This window comes from Nilaparvata lugens, chromosome 10 (assembly GCF_014356525.2).
Source record: "Nilaparvata lugens isolate BPH chromosome 10, ASM1435652v1, whole genome shotgun sequence".
NCBI lineage: Eukaryota > Metazoa > Arthropoda > Insecta > Hemiptera > Delphacidae > Nilaparvata > Nilaparvata lugens.
This window is the reverse complement of record NC_052513.1, coordinates 40,153,392-40,171,686: the sequence shown is the minus strand read 5'-3', so window position 1 is coordinate 40,171,686 and position 18,295 is coordinate 40,153,392. Positions and strand designations below refer to the sequence as shown.

The 18,295-nt window shown below is 33.9% G+C and overlaps 1 protein-coding gene across 1 annotated transcript in view; it reads left to right on the top strand.

The window, feature by feature from the left end:
* The window catches only part of LOC111046871 (G protein-coupled receptor kinase 1), a gene marked incomplete in the record, with an annotated part of 180,245 nt that overhangs the window by 150,152 nt on the left and 11,798 nt on the right, over window positions 1–18,295 (top strand). The window contains 7 exon segments of the mRNA XM_039436863.1: window positions 3,445–3,519; window positions 4,183–4,244; window positions 4,944–4,995; window positions 6,336–6,527; window positions 11,411–11,576; window positions 15,793–15,934; window positions 17,855–18,029. Of these exon segments, the coding sequence (XP_039292797.1) occupies window positions 3,445–3,519; window positions 4,183–4,244; window positions 4,944–4,995; window positions 6,336–6,527; window positions 11,411–11,576; window positions 15,793–15,934; window positions 17,855–18,029 (864 nt within the window).

The following is an 18,295-nucleotide window of genomic DNA, read 5'->3' as shown; positions in this document are numbered from 1 at the left end:
GGGTTGATAAGCCCCTCACGAGACTTACTTGGAACAAAGCAGTTCTACCCTACTTAGAAACTGAGAACAGAACTTAGCCGCGCCAACGTCTTATCATTGGCTGGCAGATGATGCAAGTGATAGATAGTGGATTAACCAAGGAAAGAGGAAAGGGGAAGGAGAAGGAAGAGAGAGAGAATGAGAGAGAGAGAGAGATTCAGATTTAGATTTTTTTATTCATTTGTTTAACAAAACAGAATTTAACATACGTTCTAGAGTTGAAAATAACTAGTAGTTCTGTGAACAGTAGACCTCACGCAGTATTCTCATCCACAAGGACCTGATTGAAACTATAGACCTTATGGAAATACAGCAATAGACTGGCTTCTCCACACATCTGTGTAATCACTTGTCAGCTGATTTATGATGAATAATTCTATAGTCTGATTTTTACTCTAATATTGGCGTATGCAGGAGGCTCCTTTTTCCTTTTATATTATCCTTGAAATGCAAAATTTCCAAAAACCTTGTATTTGCTTTTCTAACTCGAATTTTCTTTTTCTCTGTTGCAGATTAAAAACTATGAAAAATGTGAATGTCCCGAGGAAAGGCGGAAAATGGCGAGAGAAATTTATGATAATTTTATCATGAAAGAGCTCCTCGCGCATGCCCACGTAAGTATCATATTACACGTATGTCATATCAAATTCAATAAAATAATAATATATTTTTCCTGTAATGTAAAGTAAATAATTTCGATAAAAAAGTAAAAGTAAATTCGTATTGCTTCTGTTGATGGGGAGTCACTTGCGAGAAGTTCCCACCTCGCCTGAATATATAACTTGAGCCGTCAATGGGCCTTACAAGTGTTATACTTCAGCCGGGACCAACAGTTCAACTATGTTTTTGATTATCACATAGAGAAAAGATAGCATAAGAAGGTATCCCATAAAAACACTTAACTCACATGGGCTACTTTTCAACAAATTAATAAAAACAATATAAAAATCTGTAGTATTCTTTTTAAAAAAATAACTTAAAAATAAAAATAACTTATAAATAACTAATAATAATAAAATAAATATAAATAAATATAATAATAATAAAATAAATATATAATAAAATAAATAATAAATAATAATAAAATAAATATAAATAAATATAATAATAATAAATAACTTAAAATAGTTCAACAACTAGTTTCGACCCTAACTTATGTCATTTTCAAGTTGAAATGTCAACTTGATAAAACTAGTTTTTGAACTTTTTTCAATTTTTTTTCTTTTAAATAAAGGGTACTACAAGATTTTTATATTGTTTTTATTAAGGTATTCCATAGTATAGCCGGGACCAACAGTTCAACGATGTTTTTGATTATCCCATAGAGAAAAGATAGCATAAGGAGGTAATCTTCTATACTCCATAGTATAGGAAGTTTATGTTCAAAATTCCACCGTCAACTCAAGCCGATAGTCCTAGTAGTTGTTCATTTTCGAGAAGCTATGTGACGCTGGTAGTCTCTTATACTGTGCCATCCTTAGGCACACAGATTAGTCAAGACAAGACTAGTCACGTTTAGTCAATACTTCACATTGCTGCTTATGACGCAACACACACTGATTAGTCATTGCAATTAGAAATGACTCCATAAGCAACTATGTGAAGTATTGTGACTAAACGTGACTAGTCTTGTCTTGTCTTGTCTTGTCTAATCGGTGTGTGACCAGCCTTACACTCTCATCCGACCAGTGATAATAGACAGTAGTCAACAGTAATTGACTCGAGTCAACAAAAACCGGCTTGAAATTCCGAACATAAACGACCTATACCATGAGTTCTTATGATATCTTTTCTCTATAATATAACTTGAGCCGTGAATGGACCTTACAATTGTCATTCTTCAGCCGGGACTGACAGTTTAACGATGTTATTAATCATACACTGTGTAAAATAATTACCTTGAGATTGTTAATATTCTTGGCTAATTTTCAATATGAGAGTAGAGTCAAAAGCTTCACTGTAATATTATTCACACTGTTCGAAATGAAAATTTAGCAGAAAAAATTTTTTTTCAAATAAAACTCAACGTGGCCTATATTAATAGCGTATTCCAATTACAATGATTTACATTGGCCAAATGTGTTGAGAATACTCCATTTGTTTATAATGGTGAAATGCGTTTCTTTCACAGCTTTAAGCTGGGCTTACACCAAAGATAATAGCATAATGTTAATAACTTTATCCTTATAGATTCTATTAGATTGAATATAACCATAGAGAAACGATAGCATAGATATCCCATGGTATAGGGCGTTTATGTCGCAACTTTTACTGTTATCCCAAGCCGATAGTTCACATAGTTCTTTCCTATGCAGCTGTGTGACGCTGGTAGTCTCTCAAATTGTGCCGTTCATACACTATCACCCGAACAAAACAGTAAAAATTGACAATAATCGACAGTAATCGGCTTGAGATAACAGTAAAAGTTGCGACATAAATTCCTTATACCATGGGATATCTACTTACGCTATTGTTTATCTACGATATAACTTATCATACACATGATGATGATCATTATGTGTTTGTTAAGTTCCGTTCAATCTAATAGAATCTATAAGGATTGAGTTAATAACATTTTATTAATAACTTTGGTGTAAATCCAGCTTAAGAAAGATTATTTTTCACTCTAAACACTCAATTTTTAACTCTTCTGAAAGCTCTTCTAAACAGAAAATTGTGTTTACAAACCAATTTTGGGCCAAATTTTCAACGTTATTGTTGGCTAAATTCATGTTTATTTCATTCTACTTGTCTGTCATCTTCCTGAAAGAGTTTTGACTGAACTTGAAGTAGTTTTGAACGTAAGTTCTCATGAAAAAAACTATTCTAGTAGTTTTGAGTTGAAACCATCTACTAGAAAGTATTAATTTCTATCTAAATTTAGGAAAGGAACAGTTTTGGGCTTTAAGCCTGTTGTTCCTTCCCCAATCATCCATAGTTGAGAATTATATTGTATCTATCAATATATAAATGAATAATTGGTAGAATTATTTGTCAAATTGTCAATCAAGAATTAAATAGTCAAAACCACTATATTAGTGGTATTTTAGTGGTATAGACTCATTCTCTCAATATTAGAAAGTAATAAACTCACTACTGAGTTTAATAAATTCAACTAATACTGAGTAATAAATTCAACTAATATAGATTAAATTATAACCTTGAGGCTCGGCTGCACGAAAACTTATCAAATTTTAACCGTGATTAAATGCCACGAGAACAAGAAGATCAGAGAATTCTTTTCAAAAAAGCCTTCTATGCATCTCTTATTGGTTCTGATGGCATTCAATCATGATTAAATTGAACAGGCTTTCTTGAACCGGGTCATAGTGTTGTATTCTCTTGAAAACTAATAATTATTCATGAAACTTTTGATATTTTTGTCATCTTTTTTTATTGTTCCAGGATTACCCCAAAGATGCTGTTGCCCATGTACAAAAGTATTTAATGAAAAATGAAGTTCCCGTTAATTTATTTGAGGTAATTATAATTTTCTTACAATATTTGCTCATCGCTAAAATTTCAACTAGCTTTGATTTTTTTCTTCTAATAAGACTGAGTGCTCTTCCATTTTATGAATATTACTTCTCGTATAAACTCTGCTACAATCATACTGTTATTTAAAAAAAATACTGATACAATAAAATAACACTGTTGCTGTTACACTGGGTAACCAATTTTATTACTTTCTCAACAGTAAAATACAGTGTTAGCAGTTGAGATGAAAACTCTATAAGAGAATAAAATACTGTTTTTTATAAACTGTTGTAACACTTAAGGTGCGTACAGATATACGCGCCGCGAACATGAGCAATTCACTTCTAATCAGCTGATGCCAAGCTTTTTATATCTGTATCTTACCGTTTCTGTAAAGATACAGATAGAATCAGCTGATTAAAAGTGAATTGCTCATGTTCGCGGCTCGTATATCTGTACGCACCTTTATTGGTAAGGAAAAACTATTGTCATGTTACTAAATATTGTAATTTCGTAGTATATTTATGTTCATAAGTTTTGTGTTAATGTTATTCCTGATCATACTAACTAATCTCAATTATTTCACAAGTACTTCTTAAATATTTTAGTTGTTCTAGTTATTAGTTGTTATTTGCTCAACTCCAATGATTCTGTTTGTTTTTTCAGCCTTATATTCAAGAGATATTCAACCATCTTCGTGGTGAACCGTTCAAGAAATTTTTAGAAAGGTGAGAAAGACGCTTTTTTGTTTTACACCTAACATTAATAAAATGGGGAATACTTATTAGGGAATGCCTGTATTCAGTTGAAGATTTTTCTAATAATTAGATTTTAGTAATAATTCATTCTTTCATGACTTTGTAATGACATGTTTGATGTTTTTTGACCATGGACTGTTCTGATTTGATTTTTCAATAACTAAAAATTTATGGTATTAATCATGCAGTTATTTTTATTTGTTATTCATCCAATTGATAATTAAGTTTCAACTTGTCTACCACTAATCAATGATATTAATCATATTCTATTATAAATAATAATTATTTTGGGTTGACGAGAAGCTCGATAAAAATACAGAATTTTGAATTGTGAAAGGGGTTTTCAGTGTTTATAGATATTTCAATTTCTCTTCAACTCAAAAGCAATATTATTCACTCCAAATTGATTTTTTTACACAAAGAAATATCTTTTATAGTATTTCTGATATTTGAAAACTCTCAATTCTAAATGAATATCTTATTGTACACTTTCTGATTATTAATCATCCAAAAAGCTGTTGAAATTCTTATCAAAATAATTTTCTACTCACGTATAATACAAACATAGTTAATGCATAAAATGTTTTCAATAAAATTATCAATTATTATTATCTTATGAATAGCATCTATCAAGATATAAATTAAACAATGTTTGTTTCTTTTTTACAGTGATAAATATACGAGATTCTGCCAATGGAAAAATTTAGAATTAAATATCCAGGTAAGCAATGTCGTTTATGTAATTTTTCCTGTAAGCAAAAGTATTGAATACTGCGCATGTCTTAAGTTTCTCTCACAAGATTGAGGCATAGAATTTGTCCATTACTTCATCATAAAATTTCACCAGACTGTTGCTATATGATATGTATGTTATATTGTATTGTCCGTTGATAAATTAATATTGTAGAATCACGAAAAGTAAATGAGAAATAAAATCAGTTAGGTACAAGCTACTTACAGAGATATCCCATGTATAGAGAGAGAATCATACATTTTCGTATGCTTTTGAGAAGATACAAAAGAGCATCTGTTGCTTATTGAAGATAAAATATTAAAGCTCCTTGTGTATCTTTTCGTAAGCAACACTTTGTTTTTGAGAAGATACAAAAGAGCATCTGTTGCTTATGGAAAGATACATTGAAGCTCCTTGCGTATCTTTTCGGATGCAACACGTTGCTTTTTAGAAGATACAAATGAGCATCTGTTGCTTATGGAAAGATACATTAAAGCTCCTTATGTATCTTTTCGGATGCAACACGCTGCTTTTGAGAAGATACAAAAGAGCATATGTTGCTCATGGATAGATACATTGAAGCTCCTTGTGAATCTTTTCGGATGCAACACGTTGCTTTTGAGAAGATACAAAAGAATATCTGTTGCTTATGGGAAGATACATTTTCAAAAATGTTGGATGTTTTTGAACGGGTAGTATTGTAGTCTAGTGGCCCTCCGTCGATATGCAAAGTTACAAAACCCGGACTGTGTATGTTATTTTTATGTAATATTTGTCAGAGGCCCTGAAATTGATCAATTGTGACCTGAAAACTCTGACACCAGACCTGAGCCAGCCAGGTCACTCGATATTACTAGTAGTTCTGTGAACAGTAGACCTCACGCAGTATTCTCATCCATAAGTACCTGATTGAAACTATAGACCTTATGGAAATACAGCAATAGACTGGCTTCTCCACACATCTGTGTAATCACTTGTCAGCTGATTTATGATGAATAATTCTATAGTCTGATTTTTACTCTAAAAATTGGCGTATGAAGGAGGCTCCTTCTTCCTTTTATATTATCCTTGAAATGCAAAATTTCCAAAAACCTTGTATATACGTCGACGCGCAATTAAAAAAGGAACATACCTGTCAAATTTAATGAAAATCTATTACCGCGTTTCGCCGTAAATGCGCAACATATAAAAATATAAATATTTAAACATTAAGAGAAAAATGCCAAACCGTCGACTTGAATCTTAGACCTCACTTCGCTCGGTCAATTATTATTTTATATGTAATATTTGAATGTTTCAAATAACATGTTTGTGTTTTATGTTGACAGTTAACGATGAACGACTTCAGTGTGCACCGCATCATCGGCCGGGGTGGATTCGGAGAGGTGTACGGATGTCGGAAGGCCGACACGGGCAAGATGTACGCCATGAAGTGTCTCGACAAGAAGCGAATCAAGATGAAGCAGGGAGAGACCCTTGCACTCAACGAACGCATCATGTTGTCGCTTGTCAGCACTGGGGTTAGTAGTCAGCTATAGTGTCATTTTATGTGTTGTTATTGTGAATGTGTTTTTGAAATTGAAAAGGTAATGAAATTAGCTGTATTGTGTCATAATTAATTAATAATTATTAATATTAGCTATTATTCAATCTATAATCAGAACTTCTAATCTGTCTTCTTCTCCATCTGTCTACCAACACAATCAGTGGAGGCGCTTCCATAAGGGCCAAGTTGACCGGGCCCCACCCAAATGAAACTGTAACCTACATTTTAAAATGCTCTAGGTTATGTGGTTAATAGTTATTATTCAATATAATAATATTGAATATAATAAGTCAAGATCTTGATTGGAGATTTCAACGCTCAGTTGGGTAGAGAAAGGAAGTATCGAGATGTAATAGGAAAATGGGCTCCACAGAAACACACAAACAGAAACGGTCAAAGGCTTGTGGAGCTGTGCAGAACTCACAGTCTTATTTCCAAATCAACCTATTTTAAAAGAAAACCGAATAAACTCAAAACTTGGAAACACCCGGATTGGAAGAGGGGAGAATGGCAGCTGGACCATGTGTGTATGGATAAGACCTTCATAAAGAGATACATAATGTAAAGGTTCTGCGAGGAACGGACACTGGTTCAGACCATTATCTGATTAAAATCAAAATAAAATTCACTCCACTCAAAATTGCAAGCAGAGGACATTTAAAGAAAAAAGAACTTATGACCCACAAAAATTAAAAATGTCAGGAAAAAATTTTCCCAGCTCATCAGGAGGACCAAGAGACAGTATACAAAAGATTTGATTAACTCCATCGAGAAGGATTATCACAAAAGGAATTCAAGAGACTATTATAAGACATTCAGTAGGCAGCTACATAAATACGATCCTCCTACATTGATACTGAAGGATAAAAATGGAAAAGTGGCACATAATAATAAGGAAAACGCAGAAATAATGGCGGAAGCATTTCATAAGCTCTTAAACTGTGAGGAACCAAAGAGCCTCCTGCAGATCAACACAAACACCCCGATAAAAACAAAAGCTGAGAACATAAATCCACCGACCTTTCAAGAAGTGGAGAGAGCAATAAATGAAATGAGAAACTACAAAGCGTGTGGAGAAAATCAAGTAAGTGCGGAAATATGGAAGCATGCTAGTGTTTCAACGCGAACCTCTCTACATATGGCACTCACAAAGATCTGGATTACTGAAACACTCCCAGAACAATGGACTGAAGCAGTAATCAATCCGCTACACAAAAAAGGGGACAAGAGCAACCCAGACAACTATCGAGGAATTTCTCTCCTTGACTGCACCTACAAAATTTTTTCAAAGATCATATATAACAGGATTAAAGTTCAACTGGATGAGGAACTTGGTGAATATCAAGGTGGCTTCAGACCATGGAGAAGCTGTTCAGAACAAATAATCACGCTCAAACTAATCATGGCGTACTACAGAAGACGAAATAAGCCTCTTTCAATTGCATTCATAGATTTTAAAAAAGCATACGACTGCATCCACAGAAGATCAATGTTAAAAATTTTGAGACACTTAGGACTCCATCCAAAACTTATAAAAATGATAGAGCTAACACTGACGAATACAACGTCCAAGATCAAATTCAGAGGGGAACTGTCCAGATCTTTTGTAGTAGAAACAGGTTGAGGCAAGGAGATGGCCTGTCGCCACTGTTGTTCAATTGTGCCCTGGAATATATAATGAGAGAATGGTATAAGATTAATCCAAAAAATATCAAAGTTGGAACTTCTAGAGATAATATAAATTTGAACTGCTTGGGATTTGCTGATGACCTTGCACTGCTTGCTAACAATATTCAAGAAACAAAGAAACAAATAAATACACTACAGACTATTTCTCAGAAGATTGGCCTTAAAATATCTTTTGAAAAAACAGAACTCATGCTAACTGATCCACCTCTTGCAAAGAAAATCCGTATAGGAGATCAAGAAATAAAGATTGTAGACAGTTTCAAATATCTAGGTGAAATCATAACCTACAATCTCAATGAGAATCGAACGTGGGACAGTAGACTGAATAAGTTGAGAAGAGCACAGTATGCCACAAAGAACACTTACAACAAGAAATCACTATCAATAGCCACAAAATTGAAGCATTACAAGACAGTCACTCAACCGGTAATAACTTACGCAAGTGAAACCATCTTTAAAACTACCAATACCATCGCAATAGACAAATTACTAAAAATCGAAAGAAGAATCATCAGAACCTGTATTAACAAGAACTATCAAGTAGATGGACACTGGAGATTAGCTTCCAACGAAACTGTTTACAAAGAAATTGAACCTGTCACAAGTACAATAAAAAAAAAGCGAATATCTTTCTTCGGTCACCTGATTAGAGCTTCGGAGGACAGACTAAGCAGAAGAATTATTGAAAAGTTGTGGAAAAGTAAAACAAATATAAAATGGATTGACGAACTCAAGGAGGATATGAGAGAGTTGAATATAACATTCGAAGATTTGAAGAACAAGTCGGACAACATCAGAATCCTGAAGGACAAACAGACCAGACTGCAGATCAAAGTCAGACACAGAATGGGAAGAGTGATTTCGGACGAGGAAAGGAAATTAATTTCTGAACGAATGAAGAAATATTGGGCTGAGAGAGGACGGAGTAAAGGTGGAAGATACTGACTACAGTGGTCCAATGAAGGCCATAAAATTATAATAATAATAATAATAATTCAATATAATATAATATACTGATAAAATACATTATCAATTTAAATTACTTCATTTATATGGCTACTTAATTCAAATTAATAAAAACTTGTAGTACCCTTTTATTAAAAACTTGAAAATATTTTAATGACTAGTTTCGACCATAGGTCATTTTCAAGTTGAAATGTGAAAAATGAACAAGATAAAATAAAATAATAAGCATATGTTTATATTATCTAGTATCAACTTATTTTTCACATTTTAACTTGAAAATGACCAATGGTCGAAACTTGTCGTTCAACGATAGCCACGAATCATTACGTAGCACATTGAAGGGCCCCAGAATTCAGGCCCTTCTAGCTCTCATAAGAATGTATTGGCAAGGCAACGCAAGCCGGCGGCGCTGGACTGGCTAGGAACAATGCATCGGTATTTGGAGCAAGTGGGCTTTGAACTGGCCCACTGCACGTTGATTTACAGTATTTCACGCTCGGACTGCCGAGTGCTAGTATAGCCGTGTGTTCATCAGGATTTAAATGAGGTTAGGTTTACTTCGTCAAGTCTTTTGGTGAGTTGCATATTATTCTGTTTTCAGATTGAAATTGCTCAGATGTTGCAATTATTCAAATGCTAATAAATTAATAATTTGTATTAAACGAAAATCCAAATTAAATGCTGTAATTCATTCCGAAGGCTTCTGCTACTGCAAATATTGACAACAGTGTAAACAGCTAGATGGATTCCCGGGCTGACAAATAATTTTTGAATAGTAGCGCTCATCGAATTTCCATCTAGCTGTTTACCCTGTTGTCAATATTTGCAGTAGCAGAAGTCTTCGGAGTGAATTACAGCATTTACTCTAGACTTTCGTTTAATAATAATAACTATTATTATGTTGTTTTAATTTATTTTATACGATAATGACATAGAGTATCCGCGTAACAACTTGTAAAGTTGAATATTCTTCATAGAGCACCCCCGCCACCACTGGACCACCCAACTGTTCAGGTCAAGCGCCGCCACTGAATACTGAATACAATCTTATTACTAATAACTACTAATACGAAGAAAAATGAAGGGGATGATAAGATTGACTAGTTATTCAAACACTTATTTCGATTTATTGTGAAATGTTAACCATCAAATTATATTTTATAGTTTCTAATACAAATAAATAGCTTAGTACGATGGACTTTCATCTATAGAAGGTCAGATTAGTAACTTTACTGAGGAGATTCTAGTACCGACTCTGTAAACGTTATGAGAAGTTGTCCACACTTTGTTGATTGAAATTGAAGTTATCTTTATTCTACTTCTTAGAAAGTACAAACAATATGCATATACAAAACTTGAAGAAGGTTCCTCACATGGGCAAAGCCTGAGTGCGATTCTTTATCACAAATGACAATTATTTATTGTCTTGCAAGACCATCCATTGCATACTAACACTACATCATAATGGAAACCAATGAAAAAATCAACACTTGATAAAATTTGTTGAATAGGAATTGATAATTGAAAAAACACAGTTTATTTTTGACACAACCTCATTTATTAGATTTGTTCACAGGTTGGTTTCAACACCAAAATGCAGTACTGTGAACAAATTAAATATACGTGCATGTGACAAAAATAAAAATTTGAAATTTTACATAGTCTGAAGCATTTCACGTGTATACATGAATCTAACAAACTCAATTCTATTAATAAACCTCCTACACTTGATTAAAGACTTCGGTAAAAATATAGACCTAATCGATTTTGACAGTGTAATTCTATTTTATTTATTTATTTATTCATTAATCATTTACAATCAACTTAAGGACAAATAAACAGACTACAGTCCAAAACTTCTTTTCATCCCAATTTCATAAAATAAATTGTCCAAATGAAGATTATGTGCGACTTTTCAATTCTTCACTAATTTCCACATTGAAACAAAACACAAACACTTGAAACAATTAATTATTAATTTAGAAAGATCAAGATCCTAATTGATAACAAAATTCTTTCTACTCAGCACTCAAAACTGTAAAATAAATATTAATTTGAAATATTTTGTTCCGAAAATTGAAATTTAAAATTTCAATTCTATTCACTATATTTAATTCTTTAAACGATGAAATTAATAAAAAACCTATTACCATTAATAAAAATGGAAAATTCTCAATAGTCTGTGTGTGTTTTGTATTGCAGCAAGACTGTCCATTCATAGTGTGTATGACGTACGCGTTTCACACACCCGACAAACTCTGCTTCATTCTGGACCTGATGAATGGAGGCGACCTTCACTATCACCTCTCCCAACATGGCGTCTTCAACGAGGAGGAAATGCGTTTCTACGCGGCAGAAGTCATTCTAGGTCAGAACTGCCACAAAAATAGTGCAAACCATCGTATTATTCATTGACTATCCAATAGATTACTAGTTGTGTCCAAAGACCTTAAAGATGCATAGACTCACATGTAGCGCTAGTGTAGTACTTGGAATTGAAGTCCGCCATTGAGGGGGCAACCCATAAGATTATCACATAACAATGCCACCAATGCCTTTGTGATCTATAGTATAACAAATACATATGGATATAATATCTCGTGCTAAAATACCCCAATGGCGGCCTTCAATTTCAAGTAAGAGCTATCATTGGGAAGGCATAGGCACTGTGAGTCTATATCTCTTTAAGGTCTTTGGTAGTGTCTATTAGATTCACGGCAATGATTCAGAAACTGATTCAAAAGTAGTGCAAAACCCTGGTATGATTCATTGATCACCCAATAGATTACTAGTAGTGTCTATTATATTCAAGGCAATGATTCAGAAACTGATTCAAAAGTAGTGCAAAACCCTGGTATGATTCATTGATCACCCAATAGATTTCTAGTAGTGTCTATTAGACTCACGGCAATGATTCAGAAACTGATTCAAAAGTAGTGCAAAATCCTGGTATGATTCATTGATCACCCAATAGATTACTAGTAGTGTCCATTATATTCAAAGCAATGATTCAGAAACTGATTCAAAAGTAGTGCAAAACCCTGGTATGATTCATTGATCACCCAATAGATTACTAGTAGTGTCCATTATATTCAAGGCAATGTTTCAGAAACTGATTCAAAAGTAGTGCAAAACCCTGGTATGATTCATTGATCACCCAATAGATTACTAGTAGTGTCCATTATATTCAAAGCAATGATTCAGAAACTGATTCAAAAGTAGTGCAAAACCCTGGTATGATTCATTGATCACCCAATAGATTACTAGTAGTGTCTATTATATTCAAGGCAATGTTTCAGAAACTGATTCAAAAGTAGTGCAAAACCCTGGTATGATTCATTGATCACCCAATAGATTACTAGTAGTGTCCATTATATTCAAGGCAATGTTTCAGAAACTGATTCAAAAGTAGTGCAAAACCCTGGTATGATTCATTGATCACCCAATAGATTACTAGTAGTGTCCATTATATTCAAAGCAATGATTCAGAAACTGATTCAAAAGTAGTGCAAAACCCTGGTATGATTCATTGATCACCCAATAGATTACTAGTAGTGTCTATTATATTCAAGTTTTGCACTACTTTTGAATCAGTTTCTGAATCATTAGAAACTGATTCAAAAGTAGTGCAAAACCCTGGTATGATTCATTGATCACCCAATAGATTACTAGTAGTGTCCATTATATTCAAAGCAATGATTCAGAAACTGATTCAAAAGTAGTGCAAAACCCTGGTATGATTCATTGATCACCCAATAGATTACTAGTAGTGTCCATTATATTCAAGGCAATGTTTCAGAAACTGATTCAAAAGTAGTGCAAAACCTGGTATGATTCATTGATCACCCAGTAGATTACTAGTAGTGTCCATTATATTCAAGGCAATGATTCAGAAACTGATTCAAAAGTAGTGCAAAACCCTCGTCTTATTCATTGACTATTCAGTAGATTACTAGTAGTGTCTATTAGATTCTCGGCATTCTCCCAATAATCTCAATTATCATTAACGTTTTTTGGGTAACATCTCAATTAATGGCAGATGTTTTAGCAAATTGCAAATCAAATGCTGTAGCAAGTATAAGTTTTCAAAAAATAGTTTTAAACGTGAGAACCTGAATCCTATTCAGCCGGCCAGGATAGCCTAGACGACTAAAGCCGTCTACACATATATCACACAAGTTAAACATACGTCAATTTTTGGACGTACAATTTTTTGCCGTCATAAACTCTACTAGATTGAATGGAACTTGGAAAACATATCTGAACAGCATATATGTCTGTCAATCTCATATACGGTAATTAATAAGGAAGGAAAAAAAACTATGTCCAAAAATCTATGTTTGAGTAACTAGACTAGAGCCAGTTAGGCTAGTTTCACATTCATTCGGTTCGTTTCGTTTTCGGCAAATTCCGATAAGTGTGAAACGGTAATTCGGTTTGAATTCGGTACCGAATAGCAACCACATAGAACCGAACGCCCACTTGACACTAATAAATTCCATCAGGTTTCAATTCGTTGCTAGCGAGAGGTTACTTTCACTCACTTTCGGTTCGGTTCGGTTCGTTTCGTTTTCGGCAAATTCTGATAAGTGTGAAACGGTAATTCGGTTTGAATTCGGTACCGAATAGAAACCGCATAAAACCGAACGCCCACTTGACACGAATAGGTTTCATTATATTCGAATTCGTTGCTAGGGAAACAGGAAAAACAAGGCTTTTACACACGCTTGCCTTTTATGTTTTTATTTTAACCTGATATCGTGATTATCTGTTTCAAAAATTTCCAAGTCAAAATCATATGGTCAATTCATTTCTGTTAGTTCACAGAAACATTTTTTTCTCAATGAATAGTTTGCTGAAAAAATATGAAAGATATAAATTAAAACTTAGGGAGAATTTTTTTTCCCTCGAATATTACATGATTTCATCAATGGAGAGAAGAGATGAAGTTTATATACCATGTGTCAAAACAAGGAACAAATTTTCAATTAAAAAAAATAATTTCTCTGAACATCCAAAATTAACATAATCAAAAAGAAACTATTCAAATAATTCACAATTTTTAATTAACTTTAAAATTTTGTTGTTCAAGAGATAACATCTTACAATTTAACACCAGCTGTTATATTTAAATATACCAGCATGAAGTGTGAAAATCCAAACACAGCTGTGTTTGAGGAGAAAATACCTAATTAGAACCGTACGAATTAAAACCTGACATGTATGAAAGCCTCATTCGTTTTCGGTAACGAACCGAACCGAACCGAAAACGAACCGAATGGAATTGAACCGAAAGCGTGTGAAGCTAGCCTTACACACTCATCGATTTTTGATCGTACGATATTTTATAAATTCTATTAGATCAAACAGATGATTTCAAACAGATAATGTTTGTCAAGTTCCGTTTAATCTAATAGAATTCATGAGGAAGGCAAAAATCGTACGTCAAAAATCGATGTGTGTGTAACTAGACTAATGCGTTGCATCATTCAGTCTGCTTGAGCTACCGGGTCGTGGGTTCGAATCCCGCCGGTAGGCATGGACGTTTGATCATCTCATCAAATCACCCACGAACTTTCCACGCACAAGCAGAAAGCTCATGTTTGCATCATCCGCAATAAGAAGTATTATCTATGTATATAAAAGCGAAATGGCACTCACTGACTGACTGACTCACTCACTCACTCACTCACTCACTCACTCGCAGAACTAAAAATCTACCGGACCAAAAACGTTCAAATTTGGTAGGTATGTTCAGTTGGCCCTTTAGAGGCGCACTAAGAAATCTTTTGGCAATATTTTAACTCTAAGGGTTATTTTTAAGGGTGTAAAGTTCGTCTTTTAGCATGTATATTCTTCTTCTCCCAATCTCTTAATTATAATTAAAATTTCCATATCATATGTTACTATAGAACTATAATCTAGATAGAGTACCTCTTCGAAACAGTTGTTAACTGGCAACTAAATTAATAATTTTGTCAGGTTGGCATTAAGTTGAGTTGACTTTGTTAGGTTGGCACCAAGTTGAAGATTTAAATGCATTTATCGCGGAAAAATTTATTGGGCACTGCTACTTCAATCCTGGGAATATTATATTACTAGCCGTCAGGCTCGCTTCGCTCGCCATATCCGTTAAGCCAGACGTTTAGTCTGGACCCCCGACTGGATTGTCCTAACATATGATAAAAATGCTCAAATGAAAAATGCAGGCGAGCGAAGCGAGCTGATCTAATTCCTGGACGATCCAGTCGGGGGTCCAGGGGGCGGAGCCCCCTGGCTAGACGGATATGGCGTGTAAAGCGAGCCTGACGGCTAGTAAGAAATAATTATTATTAAGCGAAGATCCCAATTAAATGCTGTTAATCACCCCGAAGACTTCTACTACTGCAGATATAATAATTATCCATTAATTAGCATTTGAACAAATGCAACTTTCAATTTATTTCCATCTATTAGAAGAAATATTTGTGAAATATGGGGTGTGAAAGTTACTTACCTGTTACTTTATGAGTAGAAACTATTGTACATTTTCAATAAATAAATAAATTATTCAATATTAATGATGTAATGCTTTCCATTTGCAGGACTGGAACATATGCACAGAAGGTACATAGTGTACAGAGATCTGAAACCAGCGAACATACTACTCGACGAACATGGTCATGTGCGAATCTCCGACCTCGGTCTAGCCTGTGATTTCTCTAAGAAAAAGCCACATGCCAGTGTGTGAGTAGGCCTATAATTCACTTGTCATTATACCTACAATACACCTATTGTAAGAGTCACGTTGTGAAGTGAGTATAAATTGTTTGACTATAAAGCTGCCGATTCTCTCTTAATAATAATATTACAATAAACAGATGGAAATTACTGAGGTATTGCAATTACAGTATTAAAATGCCAATGTATTAATGATTATTATTAAACGAAAATCCAAATTAAATGCAGTAAATCACCCCGAGGACTTCTGCTACTGCAAATATTGACATCAGGGTTAACAGCTATATGGAAATAATAATTCTTGCTTGCACATTACATTGAATGTGTTGCTCGAGTTTATACTTTTTTAGTTTTAAATGGCAATATTTTGATATTATTAGAAATGTTTAATAATAAACATAAATAATGAAAAGTTAATAGATCAAATGTTTTAGCACACTTGAAATTTGGACAATATGAATGTCAACAATGCTTGTCGTCGTCGACTGCGGAAATTTACGCACAAACGAAAATGCACCTTTACATATAAAATCACTTCACTAACACTGGCTACTTTTAAAAAAAATATTGAAAAACACAATATAAGAACATAAAGTAGCCTACTCTTTATTTAAAAAAAAAATTAAATAAAGGATACTTCATTTTTTATATTGTGTTTTTCAATAATTTCTCAAGACACAAGTATCCGCAACAGATACTAGCTGAGATGATTTACCTAAATCATCTTACCTTGTGAATGAAAATAAATTTGGTTTCAATTGTAGTTGAATATAATAGTTCATGGTAATAGAAGGCTTATAACTATTTTTGTACAGAGTACCGGCACAGAATACATACAGAATGGAAACTCGGCTAGTACCCTGTCACAAAAATCCGCCATCTTGTAAGAAAATTCAGCATTGTCAAATCAAATCAAATCAAATTTATTTGTTTCCAGCATTTACAGTATAAACTATATATAAAAAGATATAATTGAAACAACACTCACATGGACACGCAGGTCTGTTTGTGAGTTGTTTGAGTTCGTAATTACATTAATTAAATTATTATAACTTGAGAGAAATTCCTGGAAATTAGATTTGGCTAGGTACATTGTATTGAAATGAGAAGAATAACTTAAATAAAGAAGTAAATTGAATTTTGATATGTTAGATAATAGAAATTATTATTCAATCATAGAAATATTGTAGCACAACTACACACATACAACTCACACATACAGGGAGGGGGAAGACAGCCACACACACACCACGTACATACACACACACCAACATTCTAAAATGGCTGTTAAATGCATTTAAATTCATTGGTTGATTACTGATGGAGGTAGAGAAGATGAAAATTGGAAGCTCAAAATAATAAATATATAGAGGAATAAAATTTGTATAGAATATAGGTCTACAGTAGAATAATTTGAAGCGAAAGCCTGGAGTTTAACCAACCGCGTTTGCGCGCAGCGGGGCTAGACGTACGCAGATCTCAAAATCAGATCACATTCGTCGTTATTTAAGGCAGATAACCACCCGCAATACTCTTTTGTATTGGTATATTGAGCATTCCCCCGGCTGACTAACAAACAAAGGTGCATTCCGCAGAATTACGTGAACCAGATATGTCACATTTCTGTCGCAGACAGATCTCATATTACGTGAAACACCATTGTAATAGTATAGATGGGAGGTTCGGATCACTTTACTGATCCGGATCAATCGGTCTCGTTCACTGCCGCGAGCCAATCAAAAGACCAGAATTTAAATTTCTAACAAGATGGCGTAGTCACGTGACGTGTCTAGTATTCGCGACATGTAAAAAGCATAGGTTGAATAGTCGTTTGATTGATAGTTTCCATTCTGTATGTATTCTGTGGCACCTGAATTAATATTCATAATTTGTGATTTTTTTTAAATTATTCATTTATTTTTGCAGAGGCACCCACGGCTACATGGCACCCGAGGTGCTATCTAAAGGCACCGCCTACGACTCGAGCGCTGATTGGTTCTCGCTGGGATGCATGCTCTACAAATTGCTGAAAGGCCACAGTCCGTTTCGGCAGCACAAGACTAAGGACAAACACGAGATCGACCGCATGACGCTCACTATGGTTGGTTGCAGTTGAACCTAGTTTATTTATTCATTTATTATGTTAACAAAAACAATACAACGATCGGAAAAGAAAAAACAGGCAATTGCCCAAAACTTCTTCAATTTCCTAATTTAGTTTCAAATTGTCCAAATATTATAAATAGGTTATATTTATTCCAATTTCTACACCAAATCACATTATCCTCGATTAGATCATATTGGATCATAAGGGAGCATTAATACATTTAAGATGTTTAAGATTTACATTCAAGATTTTACAATGAA